The following is a 22,860-nucleotide window of genomic DNA, read 5'->3' as shown; positions in this document are numbered from 1 at the left end:
CAAAGCCCTGCCTCTGTCCCCCCACCCCCGCCCCCTGCCTGGCACCCAGGCCTGGTCACACTCTGCCCACAGCAGAGTGCCGGGGTGGAGGCAGCAGCAGAGTGCAGAGGTGGAGGCAGCAGCAGAGTGCAGGGGTGGAGGCAGCCGGTACCCCGCTAGGCGAGGTGACAGGCCTTGCCGTATACCCCGGGCCACCTTTCTGAACCGGGCAGACAGCTTCTCTGGGAAGACGATGGGAGAAGGCTGCTCCCAGCCCTAACCTGCCGTGCTGCCTTGGCAAATCATGGGACCTTTGCAGCTTCGGTTTACACCCGTGTAAAATACAGACAGTGCCATCGGCTGGCCTAGCTCAAAGGTGTGCAGGCTGGATAAACGTGACAAGCAGAGATCACACCACATAGACAGGCTGTGGTCCCCAGGGCAGGAGTCGTTGCTGCACAGGCGTTTGAAGTTAGCGTCCCTCCCTTGCTTCATGGGAATCCACAGACGGAGTTGGGGATGGGCTGGGGGACTCTCAGTGCTCTGTGGTCTCCCACACAACCTCCGCCTCTTGGGTTCAAGCTATTCTCCAGCCTCAGCCTCCCCAGTAGCTGGGACTACAGGCACGCGCCACCGCACGGGGCTAATGTTTGTATTTTTAGTAGAGATGGGGTTTCACTATATTGGCCAGGCTGGTCTAGAACTCTTGACCTCGTGATCTGCCCGCCTTGGCCTCCCAAAGTGTTAGAATTACAGGCGTGAGCCACCAAGCCCAGCTGCTGCCGCTCACTTTCTGTAGAAGCCCTCAGGGTGCTGGACGAGTCTCCAACCTCCTTGGGAGCCAGCCAGGGCTCCCCTGTAGCTGGCCCAGCCCCCAACAGGCTGCAGAGAGCAGGGCCCTGCTGGCCACTGACCACCAGCACTGGCAGCCTCCAGGGCCACCTGGGAGGTTTGGAGCATGGAGAGCCGGAGCTGTGTGCCTGCATGCCTGAGGCTGACACAGGGCCTCACCCTGAATCAGAAGAACCCCTGCAGTGGGGACAGCAGTGTGGGGCCAGCCCCGGCCCTGTCTCCCCTTGTCCTTCCTTGACCCTCCGTCCCACCGTGCGTGAACCACAGACCCAGAAGGGAAAAGACACGTGGAGTGGCCGCGTGACCCTCAGGCCTGCTCTCAGGAAAGGGAGGAGACCGCGCACCTGCAGAGGGGCCGGGGCCCCAGTCTCCGGTGCCCCTTCAGCGGCCCGGGCTTCCTGAGCCCACAAAGTAGGACATGCAGCCAGGGACACCTGTGGCCTCACAAGGCCCGCTTGCCCCCCGTGGGGTGCGTGGCCCTGCAGGCGCGAGGCTGCCAGAAAAGGGAGGGCGCGCTTCAGGGCTCAGGCCGCCGAGCTGGCAATCATTCCAGGAGGGAAATCACTCGGGAGGGAGAGAAAGCGCGAGGGCCGGGCTGAGCCCCCACCCGTGGGTACGCCCTGGAAAACTCGCAGCCTTCGCCCAGGGAAGCGGGGCAGCGGCTCCCTTTGTTCGCACTACACCAGGTGGGTGCCCCGGTCGACCCCGCTGGCCACGTGGCCGCGCCCCTCCCCTCCGCTGAGCTCCAGCGGCCTGGAGTGCGCTTGCCCGTTCGGCCCTGCGCCTCATCCCCATCCCCGGGAGGCTGCCAAGGAGGGGCCGTCGGGTGGGTTGGCGTCCGTCTGGGTTCCCCGCCGGCCCCGCGAGGAAATCCCGGGAGGCGCTGAGATGACCGGCAGTAACCCCGGCCCGGGTGCCCGCGGCCGGGGTCAACGACCGAACTCGCGCCGCGGCCAGCGCGGCATCCGGTACCGCCCCGGCGCCCGCCCATCACCTTATCGCCTAGCAACGCCCACCTGCGCGCCGCCATTGGGCCGGCGCGAACGCCCCTGGCACCCGATTGGTTGCTGCTGCTGCCGCGCCACGCCCTCAGCCTACTCCGCGCGGGCAGCGACGGCTGCGTGGAGTCGGCGGCCGAGATGCGGGCAGACGGGTCCGTCCGTGCTTCCGCGCGCCTCTGGGTCCCAGCGCCCCGCCGCGGTCGGCTGGACACCCGGTGTGGCCGCGGTGTAGTTCCCAGTGTGGCCCAAGCATTCCCATCCCGCACACGTGGCGCCGGCGAACACGGGGGTCGGAGGCGCGCCGCGGGCTCGGTCACAGCCGCGTGCTCGTCCGGGCCCGCGAGGCGGGAGGCGGAAGTCGGGGGGCGGTGGTTTCCCGCCCGCCCCGCCTCCGGCACCCCCCCAGGCCCAGCCCCACCCCCCCGGCGCGTTCTCGCGCAGGGTCCCGGCTCGGGCGGCGGCGCGCACGGGCATCACCCCACCGGCGGCGGCGCGCCGGGTCCCGGGGCGCAGCCCCGACGCTCATTGGCCTGGGCGGCGCAGCCAAGCTGTCAGCCCATGTGGCGTGGCCGCCCGGGGATGGCCGCTGTTTAAATAGCGTCGGCGCCAGCCTAGAGGGAGCCAGAGAGACGGCAGCGGCCCCGGCCTCCCGCTCCGCCGCGCTTCAGCCTCCCGCTCCGCCGCGCTCCAACCTCGCTCTCCGCCGCGCTCCAGCCTCGCTCTCCGCCGCCCGCATCGCCGCCCGCGCCCTCACCAGGTACGAGCAGCCGGCGCTGGGGCCGGGGCGCGGGTCGTGGTCGGGGCCGGGGCCGGGGTCCCGGGGGCGGCCCGGCTCCTCATCCTCCGCCCTCAGGGCGCGCATGGCCTGGCCCCGTATCCAGGGGTCGCCTCCACGGCCTGCCTGGGTTTCGGTGTTTGAGCCCCTTCGGAAGCGCCCGGGGCCGCGCGGAGCAGGTGGGCGGATGGCGGGGGAAGGACGCCGGGGAGCGCCGCCAACAGCCGCCTTCACTTCCCGGGGGGAGGCCGCGGACCCTGGAGGGCCTGGAGGAGCCCCCAGCTCGGCCTCCCCGCGCCCACAAAGGCGCCACCGGGCCCTGTCCGCGGCATCCTCCTCCCGGGGCCGCCCCGTAGCCGAGGCGCAGCCCGAAGGGAACGCCGCGAGGGAGGGAGTGGGCGCCGGGGCCGGCCTCCCCATCACGTGGCGCCGCCTGGATGAAGCGCAGGGGTCCCGAGCAGCCCCCACCCCCTGCCTGGCCGTCGACCCCGCGTGAATAGCAAGCGGCGAGGACCCAGCGTGCGGGCCTGGAGCCGGCCCGGGGCAGCCAAGCCTCTGTGAATCGTGGTGGGTGGGAAGGCGGCCGCCTCCCTGCCGGGTCGGCCCGAGGGAGGCCGCACTGCCAAGGGGTGGCCCGCACATCAGGCCCTGGGGGCCTTGTGCAAGTAGCCAGACCAGCGCTGGCCTCCGCCTCTTCCCTAGGGCTGCACCAGCCTCCATTGTGGATGAGGAGCCGGCGGCCTGGGCACCCGTTCGGGGTCTTAGGGACCCGGGCCTCAGGGAGGGCCTGCTGTGTTCTGGGTCGGTATGGGGAGGCAAGCAGGAGTCTGGGTTCACCTGCGCAGGTGAGGGGTGCCAGGCAACACCTGCGTGTCCTGGCCGGGAGTGGTTCTCCAGCTTGGACCCTGCTGGAGGGGTTGGACTGGCTGGGTTGGTCCACAGTGGGGCAGGAGCCACTTTTCGCACAGAGCACAGGCCTATCCCCATTTCGTCGCTCCCCAGCCCTGGTGGCTCTTGGGCTGGCCTGGACAGCGGGCCTCCGCCCCAGCACGGGTGGGCATGGGTGCTGAGTACCCCCCCTAGGGCTCTCTGCCACCTCCATGCCCGGCTTTGGAACCCTGCCTCTCCATTTCCTTGATGCCTCTTAGGCTGGCCACCTGGGGCCTTGTCCCCATCTCGGGTGGCCTGCCTGCCCCTTACTGTGAGCCCCCGGACGCCCCTAGGGATGGCCTGAGACGAGCTCCAGGAGCCTTGGAGGGCTGAGGCTCAGCTGAGTGGAAGCCGACACAGGCGCAGAAACTACTAACTCCTGGGGAGGCCAGGGCAGCAGGGCCCCAGTGGGGTCCCCTAGCCAATACCCGGAACTGAATGGGTCAGGGCCCAGAGGTGGGCCTGTTCCCAGAGCACGCAGCCCCTCCCAGCGAGAGCGGGGTCAGGGCCCAGGAACTGGCCACATGAGGAAGGGAGCCACAGGGGCCAGGGCCCGCATGGACCCTCAGGGTGGCACTTGGCCCCATGGTTGTCCACCCATTCTGGGTGCCGAGGCTAACGGGGGTGTTGTGGCCGGGATGTGTGGGGCACTCACACGGCCCGCCCTGCAGAGCAGCCATGGAGGAGGTGGTGATTGCCGGTATGTCCGGGAAGCTGCCGGAGTCAGAGAACTTGCAGGAGTTCTGGGACAACCTCATCGGCGGCGTGGACATGGTTACGGACGATGACCGTCGCTGGAAGGCGGGTATGTGGCTGCGGGGCTCCCCGTGCCCGGGGTGGGAAGTCCCCACAGCAGCCTCCCTGCTGCACTGTGTCCTCACCACCCAGGCACTGGCCTGAGTCTGGTCCCAGGTGCAGAGCCACTGGTCACCCATGGGTGAGTCCAAGCTGCAGCCTCCTTCCTGGACATTGCACCAGAATGGCCTAGAAAATGTGCCCATGAGGCTCCCCTAAGAGCTGCAAGGCCAGGGTCCAGCCCAGGCAGGGCCCACCTGCTTGTTACGGAGGAGCCAAGCTCAGAGGATGGGTCACGGGCTGGGGACTGTCACCCATGCAGGGGGCAGGTGGGGGGCCAGAGCCCTTCCAGCTAGGCTGCCCCCGCCTGTGTCCTGAGCTGGCAGGTTGCATACCAGGTGCGCTCCAGGAGGCTGGTCCAACTCCCCCATGCCCAGTAGGCTCTTCCACAGAGCAGCTCTACCTGACGGGCAAGCTGTGAGTCAGCATGGTGAAGCTGAGACACCAGCCAGGCAGAGGGTCCCCCAGCCTCACTCCCACCAAGCTCTTTCTGTTCTGGGGCCCATCTCTGGATTGGGGCTTGGGTCTTGTGCAACAGACCTGGTCGTACCAGTCCCCGCTTTGGGGCCACGGTCTTCCCCTCCTGGGGAGCCTGCTCCATTGTTTGGGTCTCCCAGGCATAGCAGAGTCCTTAATTCCACCATGGTCCCTCTAGGGACCCCACAGGGCCCCCATCTCCGGGCAGCGTCAGTCAGAGATTTAAACACATGCCTGTCCCGCAGGGCTCTATGGCCTGCCCCGGCGGTCCGGCAAACTGAAGGACCTGTCTAGGTTCGATGCCTCCTTCTTTGGAGTCCACCCCAAGCAGGCACACACCATGGACCCTCAGCTGCGGCTGCTGCTGGAAGTCACCTATGAGGCCATCGTGGATGCAGGTGGGTCGGGCATTCGAGACTGCTGTGCCGAGGGCTCCTGCTGCTCGTGTGGAATAGGCAGCGCTCTCTCTCTTCTTGGTTCTCGTAGAACCAGGTGCTGGCGCCACCTGCCCTCCCTGGCTGTGCCCCTGGCCAATGGGCTCAGGGAGGTGTGGGCCACGGGATAGGCCAGGGTTTCACAACTGCACCCCAGAGGTGTCATGGGTGTGCCTGACCTGGGTGTACCAGTTTCCTCACTCCCGATGTCTGACTGGTGCTGGGGCAGGGGCAGGGGCTGGAGTGACGAGAGGCAGAGCGGAGGTTCTTGGGGGGCCCCCTGGGCCCCCACCCCACCAGCCAAGCAGCAGGTAGCACTGGCCCTGCTGTCTCTCCCCTCCCATCCTCCCCACCACCCTGCCCACGTTCCCCAACCCCAGGCATTCCCACCCCATCCCGCCAGCCTGGCCCACGCTCTGGCTGGCACGTGACCTCGGACAAGCGCAACGCCATTTTTTTTTTTTTTTTTTGAGATGGAGTCTCGCTCTGTCACCCAGGCTGGAGTGCAGTGGCCGGATCTCAACTCACTGCAAGCTCTGCCTCCCGGGTTCACGCCATTCTCCTGCCTCAGCCTCCCGCGTAGCTGGAACTACAGGCGCCCGCCACCTCACCCGGCTAGTGTTTTGTATTTTTCAGTAGAGACGGGGTTTCACCATGTTACCCAGGATGGTCTCGATCTCCTGACCTCGTGATCCGCCCGTCTCTGCTTCCCAAAGTGCTGGGATTACAGGCTTGAGCCACCATGCCCGGCCTATTTCTTTTTTATTTATATTTATTTGTTTGTTTATTCATTTTTTTTTTTTTTTTTTTTTTTTTTGAGACGGAGTCTTGCTCCGTCGCCCCGGCTGGAGTGCAGTGGCGCCATCTCCGCTCACTGCAAGCTCCACCTCCCAGGTTCGCACCATTCTCCTGCCTCAGCCTCCCGAGTAGCTGGGACTACAGGCACCCGCCACCACGCCCGGCTAATTTTTTGTATTTTTAGTAGAGACGGGGTTTCACCGTGTTAGTCAGGATGATCTCGATCACCTGACCTCGTGATCCACCCACCTCGGCCTCCCAAAGTGCAGGGATTACAGGCGTGAGCCACCGCGCCCAGCTTGTTTATTCATTTCTAAGACAGGGTCTCACTGTGTCACCTAGGCTGGAGTGCAGTGGTATGATCTCAGCTCACTGCAACCTCCGCCTCCCGGGTTCATGCCATTCTCCTGCCTCAGCCTCCCAAGTAGCTGGGATTACATGCGTGTGCCACCATGCCTGACTCATTTTTGTATTTTTAGTAGAGATGGGGTTTCACCATGTTGGGCAGGATGGTCTCCATCTCCTGACCTTGTCATCCACCCGCCTCGGGTTCCCAAAGTGCTGGGATTACAGGCGTGAGCCACTGCGCCCGGCCACACCGTTTCTTAAGGTTCAGGAGCTCCCTCCCTGGGTGGAGAAGGACCTCCTGATGGAGGCTGAGCCCCTGGCTGCCCTTGGGCGTGAGCGGTTCACACACACACCCACCCTCGGGCAGAGCCAGCCCACCAGGGACGAGGAGGGGTCCTACTGGCTGAGAGGCGGAGGCCCTTCCGCTGCGCCCTTCCTGCTGCCAGGCCCCACCCCGAGACTGAGGTTCTGCTGCCCGGGGGTGGCCGGTGATCCTCTCTCCTTTCTGAGCTTGGACACTTGGGCTTTGTCTCCTCGGCTCCTTATCACAGCCTGTCCTGGCGCAGGCTGCCCTTGGTGCTGGAGAGGCCACTGGCCAATGGGCTCATCAGAGCTTGCCGGTGACACCAGGGGCCAAAGGCGTCGCCTAGGGACAATGCAGCCCTCTGTCCTTCCCGGAGCCACTCTGGCCGCGCCTGGTGCCCTCCCCTGGGCCTGCCTGCCCCTTCCGGCTCGTTCTCTCTGTGACCTGGTTCTTGTTCCAGGCCTCACCTGGGCTGGCTGCTGCCCACAGGCTCTGCTCCGGCCCCTCTACAGCACACCTCACCCTCCTTAGGCCCCTTCCAGGGTCCCACTGGGATGGCCCCCCCACCCCAAGCCAGTGAGGCTGAGATAGGACCTTCACCCCAGAGCTGGGTGGGTGGGCAGGCTGCACTGTGGGACCCAGCCACGGGGTCTTGACCACTGTTTGTGGCAGGCATCAACCCAGCTTCACTCCGAGGGACACACACTGGCGTTTGGGTGGGCGTGAGCGGCTCTGAGGCCTCGGAGGCCCTGAGCCGAGACCCTGAGACGCTCGTGGGCTACAGCATGGTGGGCTGCCAGCGAGCCATGATGGCCAACCGGCTCTCCTTCTTCTTCGACTTCAAAGGTGGGTCCTGCCCAGCCTCCTGCAATGGTGGGTGGCCTTCAGGTCCCCACGTGCTGAGCAGAAACCACGTGGTGTGGGCTCACTCCTTGTAGCATGTGTCCAGACTGGTGGCGGGAGGTATGCCCAGGGGTCTCCTGTGCTCGCAGCCCCACCTGAGCCGTAGCGCCCTTCCTTGCAGGGCCCAGCATCGCCCTGGACACGGCCTGCTCCTCCAGCATGGTGGCCCTGCAGAGCGCCTACCAGGCCATCTCCAGCGGGCAATGCCCTGCTGCCATCGTGGGGGGCATCAATGTCCTGCTGAAGCCCAACACCTCCGTGCAGTTCCTGCGGCTGGGTATGCTGAGCCCCGAGGGCACCTGCAAGGCCTTTGACGCAGAGGGTGAGTGTGCGGCCGGGGCAGCCAGGACAGTGGCACAGGATGGTCCCCTGCACCCGCCCATGCTGTGCAGGATCCTGCCAGCTCCCAGGACCCCCCACCGAAACACCCACGCCACACCCCAGAGCTCCTCCTGGTGGGGTGAGGGCCGGTGTGGGGCTGAGCGCGGGGCCTGAGGTGCTGCTCCACCCAGGGAACGGGTACTGCCGCTCAGAGGGTGTGGTGGCCGTCCTGCTGACCAAGAAGTCCCTGGCCCGGCGGGTATACGCCACCATCCTGAATGCTGGCACCAATACAGATGGCTGCAAGGAGCAAGGTGGGCTCTGCCGGGGTGCCTGGGGGCAGGTGGGAGCCGGGGCTGGGGCCGCAGCACTGAGCTGAGCCCTCCGCAGGCGTGACCTTCCCCTCTGGAGAGGCCCAGGAGCAGCTCATCCGTTCCTTGTACCAGTCGGCTGGAGTGGCCCCTGAGTCATTTGAGTACATCGAAGCCCACGGCACAGGCACCAAGGTGATGTGCCCCCACCAACTCACCACCCCATGACCCTAACCCGTGCCCACGCCTGGAGAGGTGGCCTGGCCAGAGCCCCTGACCCCCCCATGTTTCCCACAGGTGGGTGACCCCCAGGAGCTGAATGGCATCACCCGAGCCCTGTGCGCCACCCGCCAGGAGCCGCTGCTCATCGGCTCCACCAAGTCCAACATGGGGCACCCGGAGCCAGTCTCGGGGCTGGCAGCCTTGGCCAAGGTAGGTGGAGCTGGGCTTGGGGGACCCTCAGGCCCCTGCTCCCTGGGACTGGGTTGCGCCATGGCTGAGCACTGCTGCTTCCTGTTTGCCAAGTGGAAGCAGGGGCTTGCCCACCAGGAACGCCTGTCCCCCGGGTCATGCTTCGGGTCTGAGCAGAGGCACTGAGGCTGATGGCAGGGAGAGCTCGTAGCCAGGCTCGCTGGACCTTTCCTGGGGGGTCTCATGTCCTCTGAGCGCCTGCCGGACACGGAGCCAAGCTGGAGGAGCCACTTGGGTTAGAAGAGCGAGACAGGAGCTGGCCTGGGGGGGTCGGCTGCAGCATCAGGGTCTCCCGTGTCGCCCACCCGTGACTACAGCTTCCTGACCCACTAACAGAGGCCTGCGGCTCTTCAGAGACCAGGCACAGGAGCTCCGACACCCGCAGTCACAGGCCCTCTGCAGCCTCTGAGATGCACCATCTGGACCAATGGGGCCTTAGTGTTCAGGCCACAGCCAGGCTTTCGAGGGGCCACATCAGGCTGGGAGGCAGCAAGTCCCAAAGGGGAGGTCTTGGACCAAGCTGAGGGCAGGGCCATGGCGGCTCAGTCATCGGACCCCTGTGCCATGGCAGGATTAGGTTGGGGACAGGAAGTGTCGGAGAGGGCCCTGGAACCCTGGCCCCACATGAGAGTCTCGGGGAGGTGCCTGCCCCCAGCTCAGGCAGCAGTGCAGGGAGTGGGGCGGCTGCCCACCCACCATGTACCCCCATAGGTGCTGCTGTCCCTGGAGCATGGGCTCTGGGCCCCCAACCTGCACTTCCACAGCCCCCACCCTGAGATCCCAGCGCTGTTGGATGGGCGGCTGCAAGTGGTGGCCCAGCCCCTGCCCGTCCGTGGTGGCAACGTGGGCATCAACTCCTTTGGCTTTGGGGGCTCCAATGTGCACGTCATCCTGAGGCCCCACACACAGCCACCCCCAGCACCCGCCCCACACGCCAGCCTGCCCCGTCTGCTGCGGGCTAGTGGACGCACCCCTGAGGCCGTGCAGGAGCTGCTGGAGCAGGGCCTCCAGCACAGCCAGGAGCTGGCTTTCCTGAGCATGCTGAACGACATCGCGGCCGTCCCCACCACGGCCATGCCCTTCCGTGGCTATGCCGTGCTGGGTGGTGAGCAGGGTGACCCAGAGGTGCAGCAGGTGCCCGCTGGCGACCGCCCGCTCTGGTTCATCTGCTCTGGTGAGCCCACACTCTGTCCCCAAGGTGGTCCTTCCCTGGGGAGAGGGCAGGCGAGCTGGAGCTGGTGGTCCCCTGAGGTGCTCTCTGGGACAGGGATGGGCACCCAGTGGTGTGGGACGGCACTAAGCCTCGTGACGTGCTCTCTGGGACAGGGATGGGCACGCAGTGGCGCGGGATGGGGCTGAGCCTCATGCGCCTAGACCACTTCCGAGACTCCATCCTGCGCTCCGATGAGGCTGTGAAGCCGTTCGGCCTGAAGGTGTCACAGCTGCTTCTAAGCACGGACGAGAGCACCTTTGATGACATCGTCCACTCCTTCGTGAGCCTGACTGCCATCCAGGTAGGACCCAGCCTGCCAGTGTGTGTGTGCAACGCCAGCCCGGGGCTCTGGCTTTCCCTGGAGCCTGGGAGCTGCAGTCTCTAGTCAGGACCCTGACAGCCTCTTTGCTGGGCAGAGCCTTGTGCTGGGGGTAGGACGGGAGCGGGGATGGGGAGGGGTCTCAGTGGGGCCAGAGGGGCTTCTTTCCTACCAAGAGACCTGGGAGGGTCAATGTGGCGGGGGTGGAGATGGCCCAGTGGGGCCGGGGGCCGCCCCCAACCGCTGCACCTGCTGGAGGTTGCGACCCGAGTACCCTGTTTCTACCCCAGATAGGCCTCATAGACCTGCTGAGCTGCATGGGGCTGAGACCAGACGGCATCGTCGGCCACTCTCTGGGGGAGGTGGCCTGTGGCTACGCTGACGGCTGCCTGTCCCAGGAGGAGGCCGTCCTCGCTGCCTACTGGAGGGGCCAATGCATCAAAGAAGCGCATTTCCCCCTGGGCGCCATGGCAGCCGTGGGTGGGTGTCCCCGAGGTCTCCCGGGGGGGCCCCAGCACCTCCAAGAAAGGAGGCTGCCCTCTCGGCGTGGGATCCTCACCTGCAGCCCTGGCCGGCCCCAACCCCTGTAGCATCTAGTGGCCCCCGCTGGCCCGGGGACACCCAGCTCAGACACAGCCGTGCGCAAGTCCCCGTGCAGCTGCCCCAGTGGCCCCACACCTGGCAGCCTTGGGCCTAGGCACATGCCCATGGGCATCAGGCCTGCGTGGAGCCCCCGGGACACAGCCCCAGCATAGTAAGAACCCAGGGGCTTTGGTGAAGCCAACACACAGGGCACCGGGGTTCCCTCAGACTGGTGCCCTCCGTTGACACCCATCTCTGAGCCCCGTGGGCCACATGTGGGCAGGGCTTGGAAAGAACTGGGACTGCAGAGGACTGAGGGGGCCACCATCTGGGACTGGGCTCCCAGGAGCTGCCCCTGGCAGCTCTGTAATGACGCCTCCACCCACGAGTCAAACACAGCAGGGGGTGAACGTTTCTCATGAAGGCTCCAAGGCTGCCATTACCACGCCTGTCATTACTGCCCCCAGCTGCAGGCAGTGTCCTGGGTAGGTGGGTGGCTGGGAGCGGCTCGGTCCCCACACTAAGCCTCTGAGGCTGGCTCTGCCATAGGCTTGTCCTGGGAGGAGTGTAAACAGCGCTGCCCCCCGGGCGTGGTGCCCGCCTGCCACAACTCCAAGGACACAGTCACCATCTCGGGACCTCAGGTGGGTGCTGCGGCCCAGTCGGGTTCCTCTGTCCCCTGCGCCTGCCACTGCAAGTCTGGCAGGGACATGCGGCCATGGTCTGTGCCCCGTGAGGCTCTGACAGGCCTGGGGCATGGGGCAGGCTTGTCCCCAGGTCCCTTGCCCGTTCCCTCTTGGTTCCCTCTACCTCCCTGAGCCTGAGTTGGGTGCCCGGCCAGGATGCTCATGCAGGCTCCCATCATGCCCAGGCCTCTGTGTTTGAGTTCATGGAGCAGCTGAGGAAGGAGGGAGTGTTTGCCAAGGAGGTTCGCACCGGCGGTATGGCCTTCCACTCCTACTTCATGGAGGCCATCGCGCCCCCACTGCTGCAGGCGCTCAAGAAGGTGTGCTGACAGGGCCTAGGGGGCGCGGGGCGGGCCGGGGCGTCCATGACCCAGCACTGACCTGGCCCCTCATGCAGGTGATCCGGGAGCCGAAGCCACGTTCAGCCCGCTGGCTCAGCACCTCCATCCCTGAGGCCCAGTGGCACAGCAGCCTGGCACGCACGTCCTCCGCTGAGTACAATGTCAACAACCTGGTGAGCCCTGTGCTGTTCCAGGAGGCCCTGTGGCACGTGCCTGAGCACGCAGTGGTGCTGGAGATCGCACCCCACGCCCTGCTGCAGGTAGGCCCAGCCTGGGGGCAGCGGGCGCCAGGAGCCTGGGACAGGCACCTTGGCTGAGCACCAAGGGAGCCCATGCGCCCTGCCGCCCCCAGGCTGTCCTGAAGCGTGGCCTGAAGCCGGGCTGCACCATCATCCCCCTGATGAAGAAGGATCACAGGGACAACCTGGAGTTCTTCCTCACCGGCATCGGCAGGCTGCACCTCTCAGGGTGGGTCCCTTCCCATCCCGGGCCTTATCTCCTGCAGTCGACAGCGTGGGGTGGGTGAGCAGGGCTGCGGGACCCTCGCTGACCCAGGCTGGTGAGAGCAGCCCTGGATGGTCCACCGCAGGGAGTGGGTCGGCTGAACCCAGAGCCCCTGGACCCTGGTGACGGATGTGCCGCCTGTGCCTCCCTTCTCCACAGCATCGACGCCAACCCCAATGCCTTGTTCCCGCCTGTGGAGTTCCCAGCTCCCCGAGGAACCCCCCTCATCTCCCCACTCATCAAGTGGGACCACAGCCTGGCCTGGGACGTGCCGGCTGCCGAGGACTTCCCCAACGGCTCTGGTTCCCCCTCAGCCGCCATCTACAACATTGGTGAGCAGGGGCCCAGCGGGTGGGCAAGCTCTTCCCTCCCCACACCAGTGCTGAGGCCTGTGCCCTCTGCAGACACCAGCCCCGAGTCTCCCGACCACTACCTGGTAGATCACACCATCGACGGCCGCGTCATCTTCCCCGCCACTGGCTACCTGTGCATAGTGTGGAAGACGCTGGCCCGGGCCCTGGGCCTGGCCGTGGAGCAGCTGCCTGTGGTGTTTGAGGACGTGGTGCTGCACCAGGCCACCATCCTGCCCAAGACTGGTGAGGAGCACCCCAGGACCGAGGCGGGGGCAGCTGGGGGCAGGTGCTGTCCTCTGACCTCTGACTCTCCTGCTCTGCAGGGACCGTGTCCCTGGAAGTACGGCTCCTGGAGGCCTCCCGTGCCTTTGAGGTGTCACAGAATGGCAACCTGATAGTGAGTGGTAAGCAGGGCTGGTGGCGCGGGAGCTGCGGGGGCTGTGCCCGCTGGCCATGCCACCCATCTTCAGGTTCTTCCACACCTGCCTGCCTGCAGGGAAGGTGTACCAGTGGGAGGACCCTGACCCCAAGCTCTTCAACCACCCAGAAAGCCCCACCCCCAGCCCCGAGGAGCCCCTTTTCCTGACCCAGGCTGAGGTTTACAAGGAGCTGCGTCTGTGTGGCTACGACTATGGCCCTCACTTCCATGGCATCCTGGAGGCCTGCCTGGAAGGTGGGTACTGACTGTGCTGCTGCCCAAGCCACCGGGGAGGGCGGTCGCCATTGTGGGGGCCACAGAGGGCACCCACGGCTGGGCATGCAGCCTGGGAGGGAGCAGAGGGGCCCAGCGGGCTCTGGGAGGTGGCCCCAGGGACCTGGGAGTTCCACAGCACCAACCAGGCCCTGTGTGCAGGTGACTCGGGGAGGCTGCTGTGGAAGGACAACTGGGTGAGCTTCATGGACGCCATGCTGCAGATATCCATCCTGGGCTTGGCCAAGCGTAGCCTGCACCTGCCCACCCGCATCACCGCCATCCACATCGACCCTGCCACCCATAGGCAGAAGCTGTACACGCTGCAGGACAACGCCCAAGGTAGCCCCGCCCCGACCCCAACCCAGTGCCCCCAGCCAACTATGCCACACTCACCCGGCTGTCCCCACAGTGGCTGACGTGGTGGTGAGCAGGTGGTTGAGCATCACAGTGGCTGGAGGCGTCCACATGTCCCGTGTCCACACTGAGTCGGCCCCGCGGCGGCAGCAGGACCAGCAGGTGCCCATCCTGGAGAAGTTTTGCTTCACGCCCCACGTGGAGGAGGGGTGCCTGTCTGAGCGCGCTGCCCTGCAGAAGGAGCTGCAGCTGTGCAAAGGTGAGGCCCGGCCCTGCCGACTTCGGACACCCCTGGCGATGGGGGGCGATTGCTTCCCTTTCATGTTGACCCCAGACTTGCCTCTCCACGGGGCCCCCTTCGGAGTCAGCAACCCCAGCCCGACTCTCCGGCCGGAGCTTATGACAGACGGCAGCCTCCCTCCCTTCCCAGCCCCCAGGCTTCCTGGTCCCTGGTCACTGTTCCTCAGTCTTGAAGGGGGTCTTGGGGACAAAGATGACAGATTCAGCCCCAGGTCACACCTTGGCTAGGCAGAGTAGCCCCTGCAGCTGAATGTGGCCCCTCACTGTGTCCACGGTGGTCAGGAGTCAACGTCACAATGGTGGGCAGCCCCCTCCTCATCCCTCAGCTATTTCTCATCCTGTAGGCAGAGCTGGGTGTTGGCCTCAGGACAGAGTGGGTCTGAGAGACCATGCCAGGCAGATGCCCTGGGGCTTTGGGAACACCAGGCCTGCCTCCCTCCCTCCCTAGGGCTGGTGCAGGCACTGCAGACCAAGGTGACCCAGCAGGGGCTGAGGATGGTGGTGCCCGGACTGGACGGGGCCCAGGTCCCCCAGGACCCCCCACAGCAGGGACTGCCCCAGCTGCTGTCGGCTGCCTGCAGGCTTCAGCTCAACGGGAACCTGCAGCTGGAGCTGGCGCAGGTGCTGGCCCAGAAGAGGCCCGAGCTGCCAGAGGACCCTCTGCTCAGCGGCCTCCTGGACTCCCCAGCGCTCAGGGCTTGCCTGGACACTGCCGTGGAGAACATGCCCAGCCGGAAGATGAAGGTGGTGGAGGTGGGTGCCTCCTGGCAGCCAGGCCCCTGCCCTGAACGTCGTGCAACCCACCCCAATGTCAGTCACAGAAGGAGACACAGACTCGGGGAGGCCCTGGGCAGTGGGAGGGGCCACCCAGCTGCCTGTGTGGTTCTGTGCAGGTGTCCTGTGCAGTCCACACAGCCACCGTGGAGGGCCCGTGGGCTCCAAGAGGTGTGCTCTAGGCAGGACCCCGGGGATAAGACCAGTGACATCTGTGCGTGCCCGCGGCTGGCACCATCATCAGGTTGACGGGGAAGCCTTTCTGCCAGACTGTGGTCTCATAGACATTTTGCCCAGCCCCAGCTCAGGGGCACCGGCCTGGTGCGGGGCTGATTCCAGAATTTACCCCCTTCAGGTGCTGGCTGGCCACGGTCACCTGTATTCTCGCATCCCAGGCCTGCTTGGCACCCAGCCCCTGCTGCAGCTGAGCTACACAGCCACCGACCGCCACCCTCAGGCCCTGAAGGCTGCCGAGGCCGAGCTGCAGCAGCACGACATTGCCCAGGGCCAGTGGGACCCTGCGGACCCGGCCCCCAGCGCCCTGGGCAGCACTGACCTCCTGGTGTGCAACTGTGCTGTGGCTGCCCTTGGGGACCCGGCCTCAGCTCTCAGCAACATGGTGGCTGCCCTGAGAGAAGGGGGCTTCCTACTGCTGCACACCCTGCTCCGGGGGCACCCCCTCGGGGAGACCGTGGCCTTCCTCACCTCCGCTGAACCTCAGTATGGCCAGGGCATCCTGAGCCAGGTGCGGCCGCCGGGCAGGGGGACGGGGTGGGGCCGGGTGAGGACCAGGCCGGCAAGGTGCTGACCGCCGCCCCCACAGGACGCGTGGGAGAGCCTCTTCCCCAGTGTGTCCCTGCGCCTGGTGGGCTTGAAGAAGTCGTTCTACGGCTCTGCACTCTTCCTATGCCGCCGGCCCGCCCCGCAGCACAGCCCCATCTTCCTGCCAGTGGACGACACCAGCTTCCGCTGGGTGGAGTCGCTGAAGGTCAGGCCCCGCCCACTGCCCGGCCCCGCCCCACTTCCAGGCCCCGCCCACTGCCCGGCTTGCCGAGTGCGGCCTGACCGTCCCTGTCCTGCCCCAGGGCATCCTGGCTGACGAAGACTCCTCCCGGCCGGTGTGGCTGAAGGCCGTCAACTGTGCCACCTCGGGCGTGGTGGGCTTGGTGAACTGTCTCCGCCAAGAGCCCGGCGGGCACCGCCTCCGGTAGGAGCACGGCCCCTCTCCCCTTTCCCTTCCCCACTCGCCTCCCCGTCCCCAGGCTGAGCTCACCGCCTCTGCCCCCAGGTGCGTGCTGCTCTCCAACCTCAGCAGCGCCTCTCGCGTCCCGGAGGTGGACCCGGCCTCCGCAGAGCTGCAAAAGGTGTTGCAGGGAGACCTGGTGATGAACGTCTACCGCGACGGGACCTGGGGGGCCTTCCGCCACTTCCTGCTGGAGGAGGGTGAGCCCCCCGCACTGCCCTGCCCCTCCCAGGAGACTGCGCCTGCAGGCCCTGCAGTAGCCCCACCTCCTGTTTCCCTAGACAAGCCTGAGGAGCCGACAGCACACGCCTTTGTGACCACCCTCACCCGGGGGGACCTGTCTTCCATCCGCTGGGTCTGCTCCTCGCTGCGCCATGCCCAGCCCTCCCGCCCCGGCGCCCAGCTCTGCACGGTCTACTACGCCTCCCTCAACTTCCGCGACATCATGCTGGCCACCGGCAAGCTGTCCCCTGAGGCCATTCCAGGTATGGGTGGCATGGGGCCGTGGGAGTGGACTGGACCGGGGAACAGACCCCACCAGCCAGGACCTACCTAGAAGCCCCTTGGGAGGGAAGGGTGGGCAGTAGGGGGCTCAGTGCCGTCTCCCCCAGGGAAGTGGGCCTCCCAGGACAGCCTGCTAGGCATGGAGTTCTCGGGCCGAGACCCCACTGGCAAGCGTGTGATGGGATTGGTGCCCACCGAGGGCCTGGCAACCTCTGTCCTGCTGTCACCGGACTTTCTCTGGGACGTACCATCCAACTGGTGAGTGTATTCAGGGTGTGAGCCTGGGCCCCACGTGGGTGGTGGCCAGGCCTCCACTGACCCACCTACTGCATCCCCAGGACCCTGGAGGAGGCGGCCTCAGTACCCGTCGTCTACTGTACAGCCTACTACTCGCTGGTGGTGCGCGGGCGGGTGCGCCCTGGGGAGACAGTGCTTATCCACTCGGGCTCCGGCGGCGTGGGCCAGGCCGCCATCGCCATTGCCCTCAGTCTAGGCTGCCGCGTCTTCACCACCGTGGGTAAGGCCCTGGCCCCAGAGCCAGTCGCTGCCCTCCCGGCTCCACCACCCCGGTTCACCAGCGGCACCTCCTTTCCCCACCAGGGTCGTCTGAGAAGCGGGCGTACCTCCAGGCCAGGTTCCCCCAGCTCGACAGCACCAGCTTCGCCAACTCCCGGGACACATCGTTCGAGCAGCATGTCCTGCGGCACACAGGCGGGAAGGGTGAGCAGCCCTCACAGCCCCCACAGCCCCCACAGCCCCCACCTGTCTCCTGCCCAGGAAGAAGCAGGGTCTGGCCCGTTGGGCTGCAGTGGCTGGGCCTGCAGTGGGTGTGACTGTTGGGCCCCTCTGGCCCCCTAGGTGTTGACCTGGTCCTGAACTCCTTGGCGGAAGAGAAGCTGCAGGCCAGCGTGAGGTGCTTGGCTCAGCACGGTCGCTTCCTGGAAATTGGCAAATTCGACCTTTCTCAGAACCACCCACTTGGTGAGGCCAGCAGGACCTGGGCGGGGGTGGGCATGGATGGGTGGGGGTGGACGTGTGGAAGGCCTTGGGTGAGCACGTCCCCTGCCCACAGGCATGGCCATCTTTCTGAAGAACGTGACATTCCACGGGATCCTACTGGATGCGCTCTTGGAGGGCGGTGCTGAATGGCAGGAGGTGGCGGCGCTCCTGCAGGCCGGCATCCGGGAGGGGGTGGTACAGCCCCTCAAGTGCACGGTGTTCCCTGGGGCCCAGGTGGAGGACGCCTTCCGCTACATGGCCCAGGGGAAGCACATCGGCAAAGTCCTCGTGCAGGTGAGGGGAGGAGTCCCAGCGCCTCGCGCATCCCAGGCTCTGGTCCCCAGGCAGTGCCTGAGCCAGTGGGTGCTGCTGTCCGGATGCAGGTGCTTGCGGAGGAGCCGGAGGCAGTGCTGAAGGGGGCCAAACCCACGCTGATGTCGGCCATTTCCAAGACCTTCTGCCCGGCCTACAAGAGCTACATCATCGCTGGAGGTCTGGGTGGCCTCGGCCTGGAGTTGGCGCAGTGGCTGATCCAGCGTGGGGCACAGAAGCTTGTGTTGACCTCTCGCTCCGGGGTGCGGACAGGTGAGTCAGCAGGGGTGCCTGTGGACCAGCCTGGGCCAGGTGCAGCCCCGGGCCCCTGAGTCCTTCTCGGCAGCCCACCATCATGGGCCGTCACGGCACGTGGGGTCTGTTCCCCTCCATCTTGGCAGGGGCTTGCTGGACGGGGCTCTGCAGCTGCTCCCCACTTCCCCAGCCTGGCATGTGGGGAAGAGACTGTGTACCCTGGCCCGGTCCATCTCACAGTCCTGTGTCCCGCAGGCTACCAGGCCAAGCAGGTCCGCCAGTGGAGGCGCCAGGGCGTGCAGGTGCTGGTGTCCACCAGCAACATCAGCTCTCTGGAGGGGGCCCGGGGCCTCATCGCCGAGGCGGCACAGCTCGGGCCTGTGGGCGGCATCTTCAACCTAACCATGGTGAGGGGAAGCCCCGAGACCAAGGCAGGGCCCTGGGTGGGCGGGTGAGGCCCTGGAGCCACAGGGAGTGCTAAGGATGCCTCCTCCAGGTCTTGAGAGACGCCATGCTGGAGAACCAGACCCCGGAGTTCTTCCAGGACGTCTGCAAGCCCAAGTACAGTGGCACCCTGAACCTGGACAGGTGGGCACCACGCAGCCCTGCTCCCGCCTCTGCTGGGGTCTGGGCTCAGGGCTGTGGGAGCCAAGGTGGTTCGTTGACAGCCCTCTCTGGCCTTTCCTGGGGATGGGAGGTTGGGGGTTCCTGGGGGTGCCGGCCGATGGGGAGTGACACGCGTGCCCACAGGGTGACCCGGGAGGCGTGCCCTGAGCTGGACTACTTTGTGGTCTTCTCCTCTGTGAGCTCCGGGCGCGGCAACGCCGGACAGAGCAACTATGGCTTTGCCAACTCTGCCATGGAGCGCATCTGTGAGAAACGCCGACATGAAGGCCTCCCAGGTGGGCCCCACCCTCTCCCCTGGGCCCTGCCCACACCCCCCAGTGGCCACTCCCCACCCCCACCTTCTCCCCACAGCCCTGCCCACCTGCCCCCTTGCCCACAGGCTTGGCCGTGCAGTGGGGCGCCATCGGCGACGTGGGCGTTTTGGCGGATACAGTGAACATCAACGCCACAGTCATCGGTGGCACGCTGCCCCAGCGTGTGGCCTCCTGCCTGGAGGTGCTGGACCTCTTCCTGAACCAGCCCCACATGGTCCTGAGCAGTTTCGTGCTGGCTGAGAAGGCTGCGGCCTGCAGGGACAGGGACGGCGAGCAGGACCTGGTGAAGGCTGTGGCACACATCCTGGGTGAGCGCTGCCAGCAGGAGCCGTGCCAGGCGGTTCCCCTGCTGGCATCAGGGTCTTGGGATGGACGTAGCAGTCATGGCCCTGTGTGCCTCAGTTTCCCTATCTGCAGAGCCAGGGTGCAGGCGCAGGTGTCACTGGTGATGGTGCTTTGGGAGATGTACAGCCTGCACACCCCTGGATGTCAACCCTGCCCCACTCAGGCCGTCCCCACGCCCCTCCCGGAATTGCTGACCGAGCACATCCCTTCCAGGCATCCGCGACTTGGCTGCCGTCAACCTGGACAGCTCACTGGCGGACCTGGGCCTGGACTCGCTAATGAGCGTGGAGGTGCGCCAGACGCTTGAGCACAAGCTCAACCTGGTGCTGTCCATGCGCGAGGTGCGGCAGCTAACGCTCCGGAAACTGCAGGAGCTGTCCTTGAAGGCGGATGCGACCAATGGTGCGTGCGGGTGACCAGGCGGGAGTGGGGTCCCGGGTCTGCCCCAGCCCTTCCTCCTTGCTGTCTGGACCACGTCCCAGCAGGCGTCCCACCCTTCATCACGGTGCCGTTCTGAGCATTCCACCCCGACTCCCACCAGACATAGCACCATGGGGACTTGCGTGCATGTCTGTGTCCTTGTGTGGGTGCCAGGGCCCTGCAGCCAGACCAGCCTGGCATTTGCCCCTGTCTTCACAGAGCTGGCATCCCCCACGCCCAAGGAGGACAGTCTGACCCGGCAGCAGACTCAACTGAACCTGCGCTCCCTGCTGGTGAACCCCGAGGGCCCCACCCTGATGCAGCTCAATTCAGTGCAGAGCTCTGAGCGACCCCTATTCCTGGTGCACCCAATCGAGGGCTCCACCACTGTGTTCCACAGCCTGGCCTCCCGGCTCAGCATCCCCACCTATGGCCTGCAGTGCACCCGAGGTACTCCCGGGCCCTCCTCTGGACGCGGTGGTCAGTGCTGGCCATCACGGGGCCCGTGACTGCCACCTGCACATGCTGAGTGCCTGGCACTGCCGTTGCAGCTGCGCCCCTCGACAGCATCCACAGCCTGGCTGCCTACTACATCGACTGCATCAGGCAGGTGCAGCCCGAGGGCCCCTACCGCGTGGCTGGCTACTCCTATGGGGCCTGCGTGGCCTTTGAAATGTGCTCCCAGCTGCAGGCCCAGCAGAGCCCAGCCCCTACCCACAACAGCCTTTTCCTGTTTGATGGCTCGCACACTTACGTACTGGCCTACACCCAGGTGAGAGCCAGGCCAGCCCTGGAGGCCTGTGGCAAACATCTGGGCTCCCGACCTGTGCCCTGGCTTTGGGGGATGGTCGCTTGGGAGGCTCCGCCCCTTCCATCTGTTCAGCAGCCCCTCCTTTCTCTCAGAGCTACCGGGCAAAGCTGACCCCAGGCTGTGAGGCTGAGGCCGAGACGGAGGCCATATGCTTCTTCGTGCAGCAGTTCACGGACATGGAGCACACCAGGGTTGGTCCCGGACACCCTTGAGGCCGCCGGACCCAGAGCACTGGGCAGGAAAGGAAGGGTGGGATGGGACGCCAAGAGCGTTAAAGGCCCCCCAGCTTCACCCCTTTAATAGCCGACCCCGGCCGGATATGGTGGTTCACGCCTGTAATCCCGGCACTTTGGGAGGCTGAGGCAGGCGGATCACCTAAGGTCGGGAGTTCGAGACCAGCCTGACCAACATGGAGAAACCCCTTCTCTACTAAAAATACAAAAATTAGCTGGGCGTGGTGGCACTCTCCTGTAGTCCCAGCTACTTGGGCTGAGGCAGGAGAATCGCTTGAACCTGGGAGGCGGAGGTTGTGGTGAGCCGAGATTGTGCCACTGCACTCCAGCCTGGGCAACAAGAACAAAACTCTGTCTCAAAAAAAAAAAAAAAAGCCCACCCCGCAGGCGCAGCACGGTGCTGTGGGTGCTGCTGGCACCTGCTCAGAGCCCAACCCCGCAGGTGCTGGAGGCGCTGCTGCCACTGAAGGGCCTGGAGGAGCGCGTGGCGGCCGCCGTGGACCTGATCATCAAGAGCCACCAGGGCCTGGACCGCCAGGAGCTGAGCTTCGCGGCCCTGTCCTTCTACTACAAGCTGCGCGCCGCTGAGCAGTACACGCCCAAGGCCAAGTACCATGGCAACGTGATGCTGCTGCGTGCCAAGATGGGTGGCGCCTACGGCGAGGACCTGGGCGCAGACTACAACCTCTCCCAGGTGTGCAAGCAGCCTGACGGGAACGGGGCGGGAGTGGGGTGGGGCAGCAGCTGATGGCATCCCCTGCAGGTATGCGACGGGAAAGTGTCTGTCCACGTCATCGAGGGTGACCACCGCACGCTGCTGGAGGGCAGCGGCCTGGAGTCCATCGTCAGCATCATCCACAGCTCCCTGGCTGAGCCACGTGTGAGCGTGCGGGAAGGCTAGGCCCATGCCCCCCACCACCGAGGCCACTCTGCCATCCCCAACCCCCCCGCCACACAACAGGGCAGGAAGGGTCCTGCCGGTGGGACCCTGCCCGCCCAGTGCCACTGCCCTCCGTGGCTGCTAGACGTAGGCATTAGGCATGTCCCACCCACCCGCCGCCTCCCACGGCACCTCGGGGACACCAGAGCCGCCGACTTGGAGACTCCTGGTCTGTGAAGAGCCGGCGATGCCTGCAGGAACCGGGCTGGGCCTCGTGCGCCCGTGGGTCTGCGCTTGGTCTTTCTGTGCTTGGATTGGCATATTTATTGCATTGCTGGTAGAGACCCCCAGGCCTGTCCACCCTGCAAAGACTCCTCAGGCAGTGTGTGGGTCCCGCACACTGCCCCCATTTCCCCGCTGTCCCCTGCGGGCACGGGTGGCCACCCAGGCCTGCTGGCTGCGGCCCCCTCTTGGCCAGGCCTTGGCTCAGCCCGCTGCGTGGGAGGTTGTGGGGGCCAGTCCCCGAGGAGCTGGGTCCCTGCACAGGCACAGTGCCTGGCCACACCCATGATGCAGGGCTGGCCTCCAACCCTGCGGACCGCGCCGGGCACCACCTCCGTGTTTGGTGTTTGTCTGTGTTTGTTTTTCAAGAAATGATTCAAATTGCTGCTCGGGTTTTGAAATTTACTATAGCTGTCATTGTTCACGTCTGGACCCTGTTTCATTTTTACACCAATTTGGTAAAAATGCTGCTCTCAGCCTCCCACAATTAAACCGCATGTGATCTCTGCCGCCGTCTTTTCTTCCCTCCTCCCTGACCCGGCAGCTGCAAGCTCTCCAGCTCCGCCCCACCCAGTCACGGGCCATGAAGGGGATGCCCTCTGTCCTCTGATCCCCAGTTCTCACACATCCCTAGGCCATGTCCCAGAGCCGGGGCTGGGCCAGGGAGTGAGAAAGGAGCCTGCATGGCAGCCCCGGGTTTCCCTGGAAGGCACTGGGGCTGGCGGTGTATCAAGGTTCTGGCCAAGAAACAGCACC

General features: G+C 65.8%; 1 protein-coding gene across 1 annotated transcript; it reads left to right on the top strand.

Annotated features, from left to right (window-relative positions):
* Window positions 1-2,273: 2,273 nt before the first annotated feature.
* Window positions 2,274-22,612, top strand: FASN (fatty acid synthase). Its single transcript, XM_033181673.1, has 43 exons — window positions 2,274-2,589; window positions 4,209-4,342; window positions 5,115-5,267; window positions 7,426-7,599; window positions 7,778-7,978; window positions 8,169-8,291; window positions 8,368-8,483; window positions 8,586-8,720; window positions 9,471-9,933; window positions 10,086-10,273; window positions 10,582-10,771; window positions 11,423-11,517; window positions 11,745-11,879; window positions 11,957-12,160; window positions 12,253-12,368; window positions 12,564-12,736; window positions 12,809-13,000; window positions 13,081-13,161; window positions 13,254-13,430; window positions 13,611-13,790; window positions 13,861-14,064; window positions 14,554-14,858; window positions 15,235-15,624; window positions 15,703-15,867; window positions 15,965-16,086; window positions 16,168-16,322; window positions 16,404-16,607; window positions 16,734-16,884; window positions 16,965-17,143; window positions 17,227-17,346; window positions 17,485-17,607; window positions 17,699-17,919; window positions 18,009-18,210; window positions 18,448-18,599; window positions 18,689-18,780; window positions 18,943-19,094; window positions 19,199-19,441; window positions 19,692-19,880; window positions 20,118-20,348; window positions 20,450-20,670; window positions 20,802-20,900; window positions 21,385-21,636; window positions 21,706-22,612. Exons 2-43 carry the CDS (start codon window positions 4,216-4,218, stop codon window positions 21,841-21,843), a joined length of 7,533 nt encoding a protein of 2,510 aa, XP_033037564.1. The 5' UTR covers window positions 2,274-2,589; window positions 4,209-4,215; the 3' UTR covers window positions 21,844-22,612.
* The last annotated feature ends 248 nt before the right edge of the window (window positions 22,613-22,860 follow it).

Source organism: Trachypithecus francoisi, unplaced genomic scaffold (assembly GCF_009764315.1).
Source record: "Trachypithecus francoisi isolate TF-2019V2 unplaced genomic scaffold, Tfra_2.0 Lachesis_group20, whole genome shotgun sequence".
Lineage (NCBI taxonomy): Eukaryota > Metazoa > Chordata > Mammalia > Primates > Cercopithecidae > Trachypithecus > Trachypithecus francoisi.
This window is presented reverse-complemented; position numbering and strand designations above follow the sequence as displayed.

Excerpts from the sequence above, each read along its gene's own strand:
- FASN (XM_033181673.1), top strand. The coding sequence starts at position 4,216 with ATGGAGGAGGTGGTGATTGCCGGTATGTCCGGGAAGCTGCCGGAGTCA. Across the intron at positions 12,737-12,808 it reads AGCCGCCATCTACAACATTG|ACACCAGCCCCGAGTCTCCC; the intron begins GTGAGCAGGGGC and ends TGCCCTCTGCAG. Across the intron at positions 16,087-16,167 it reads CCCGGCGGGCACCGCCTCCG|GTGCGTGCTGCTCTCCAACC; the intron begins GTAGGAGCACGG and ends CTCTGCCCCCAG.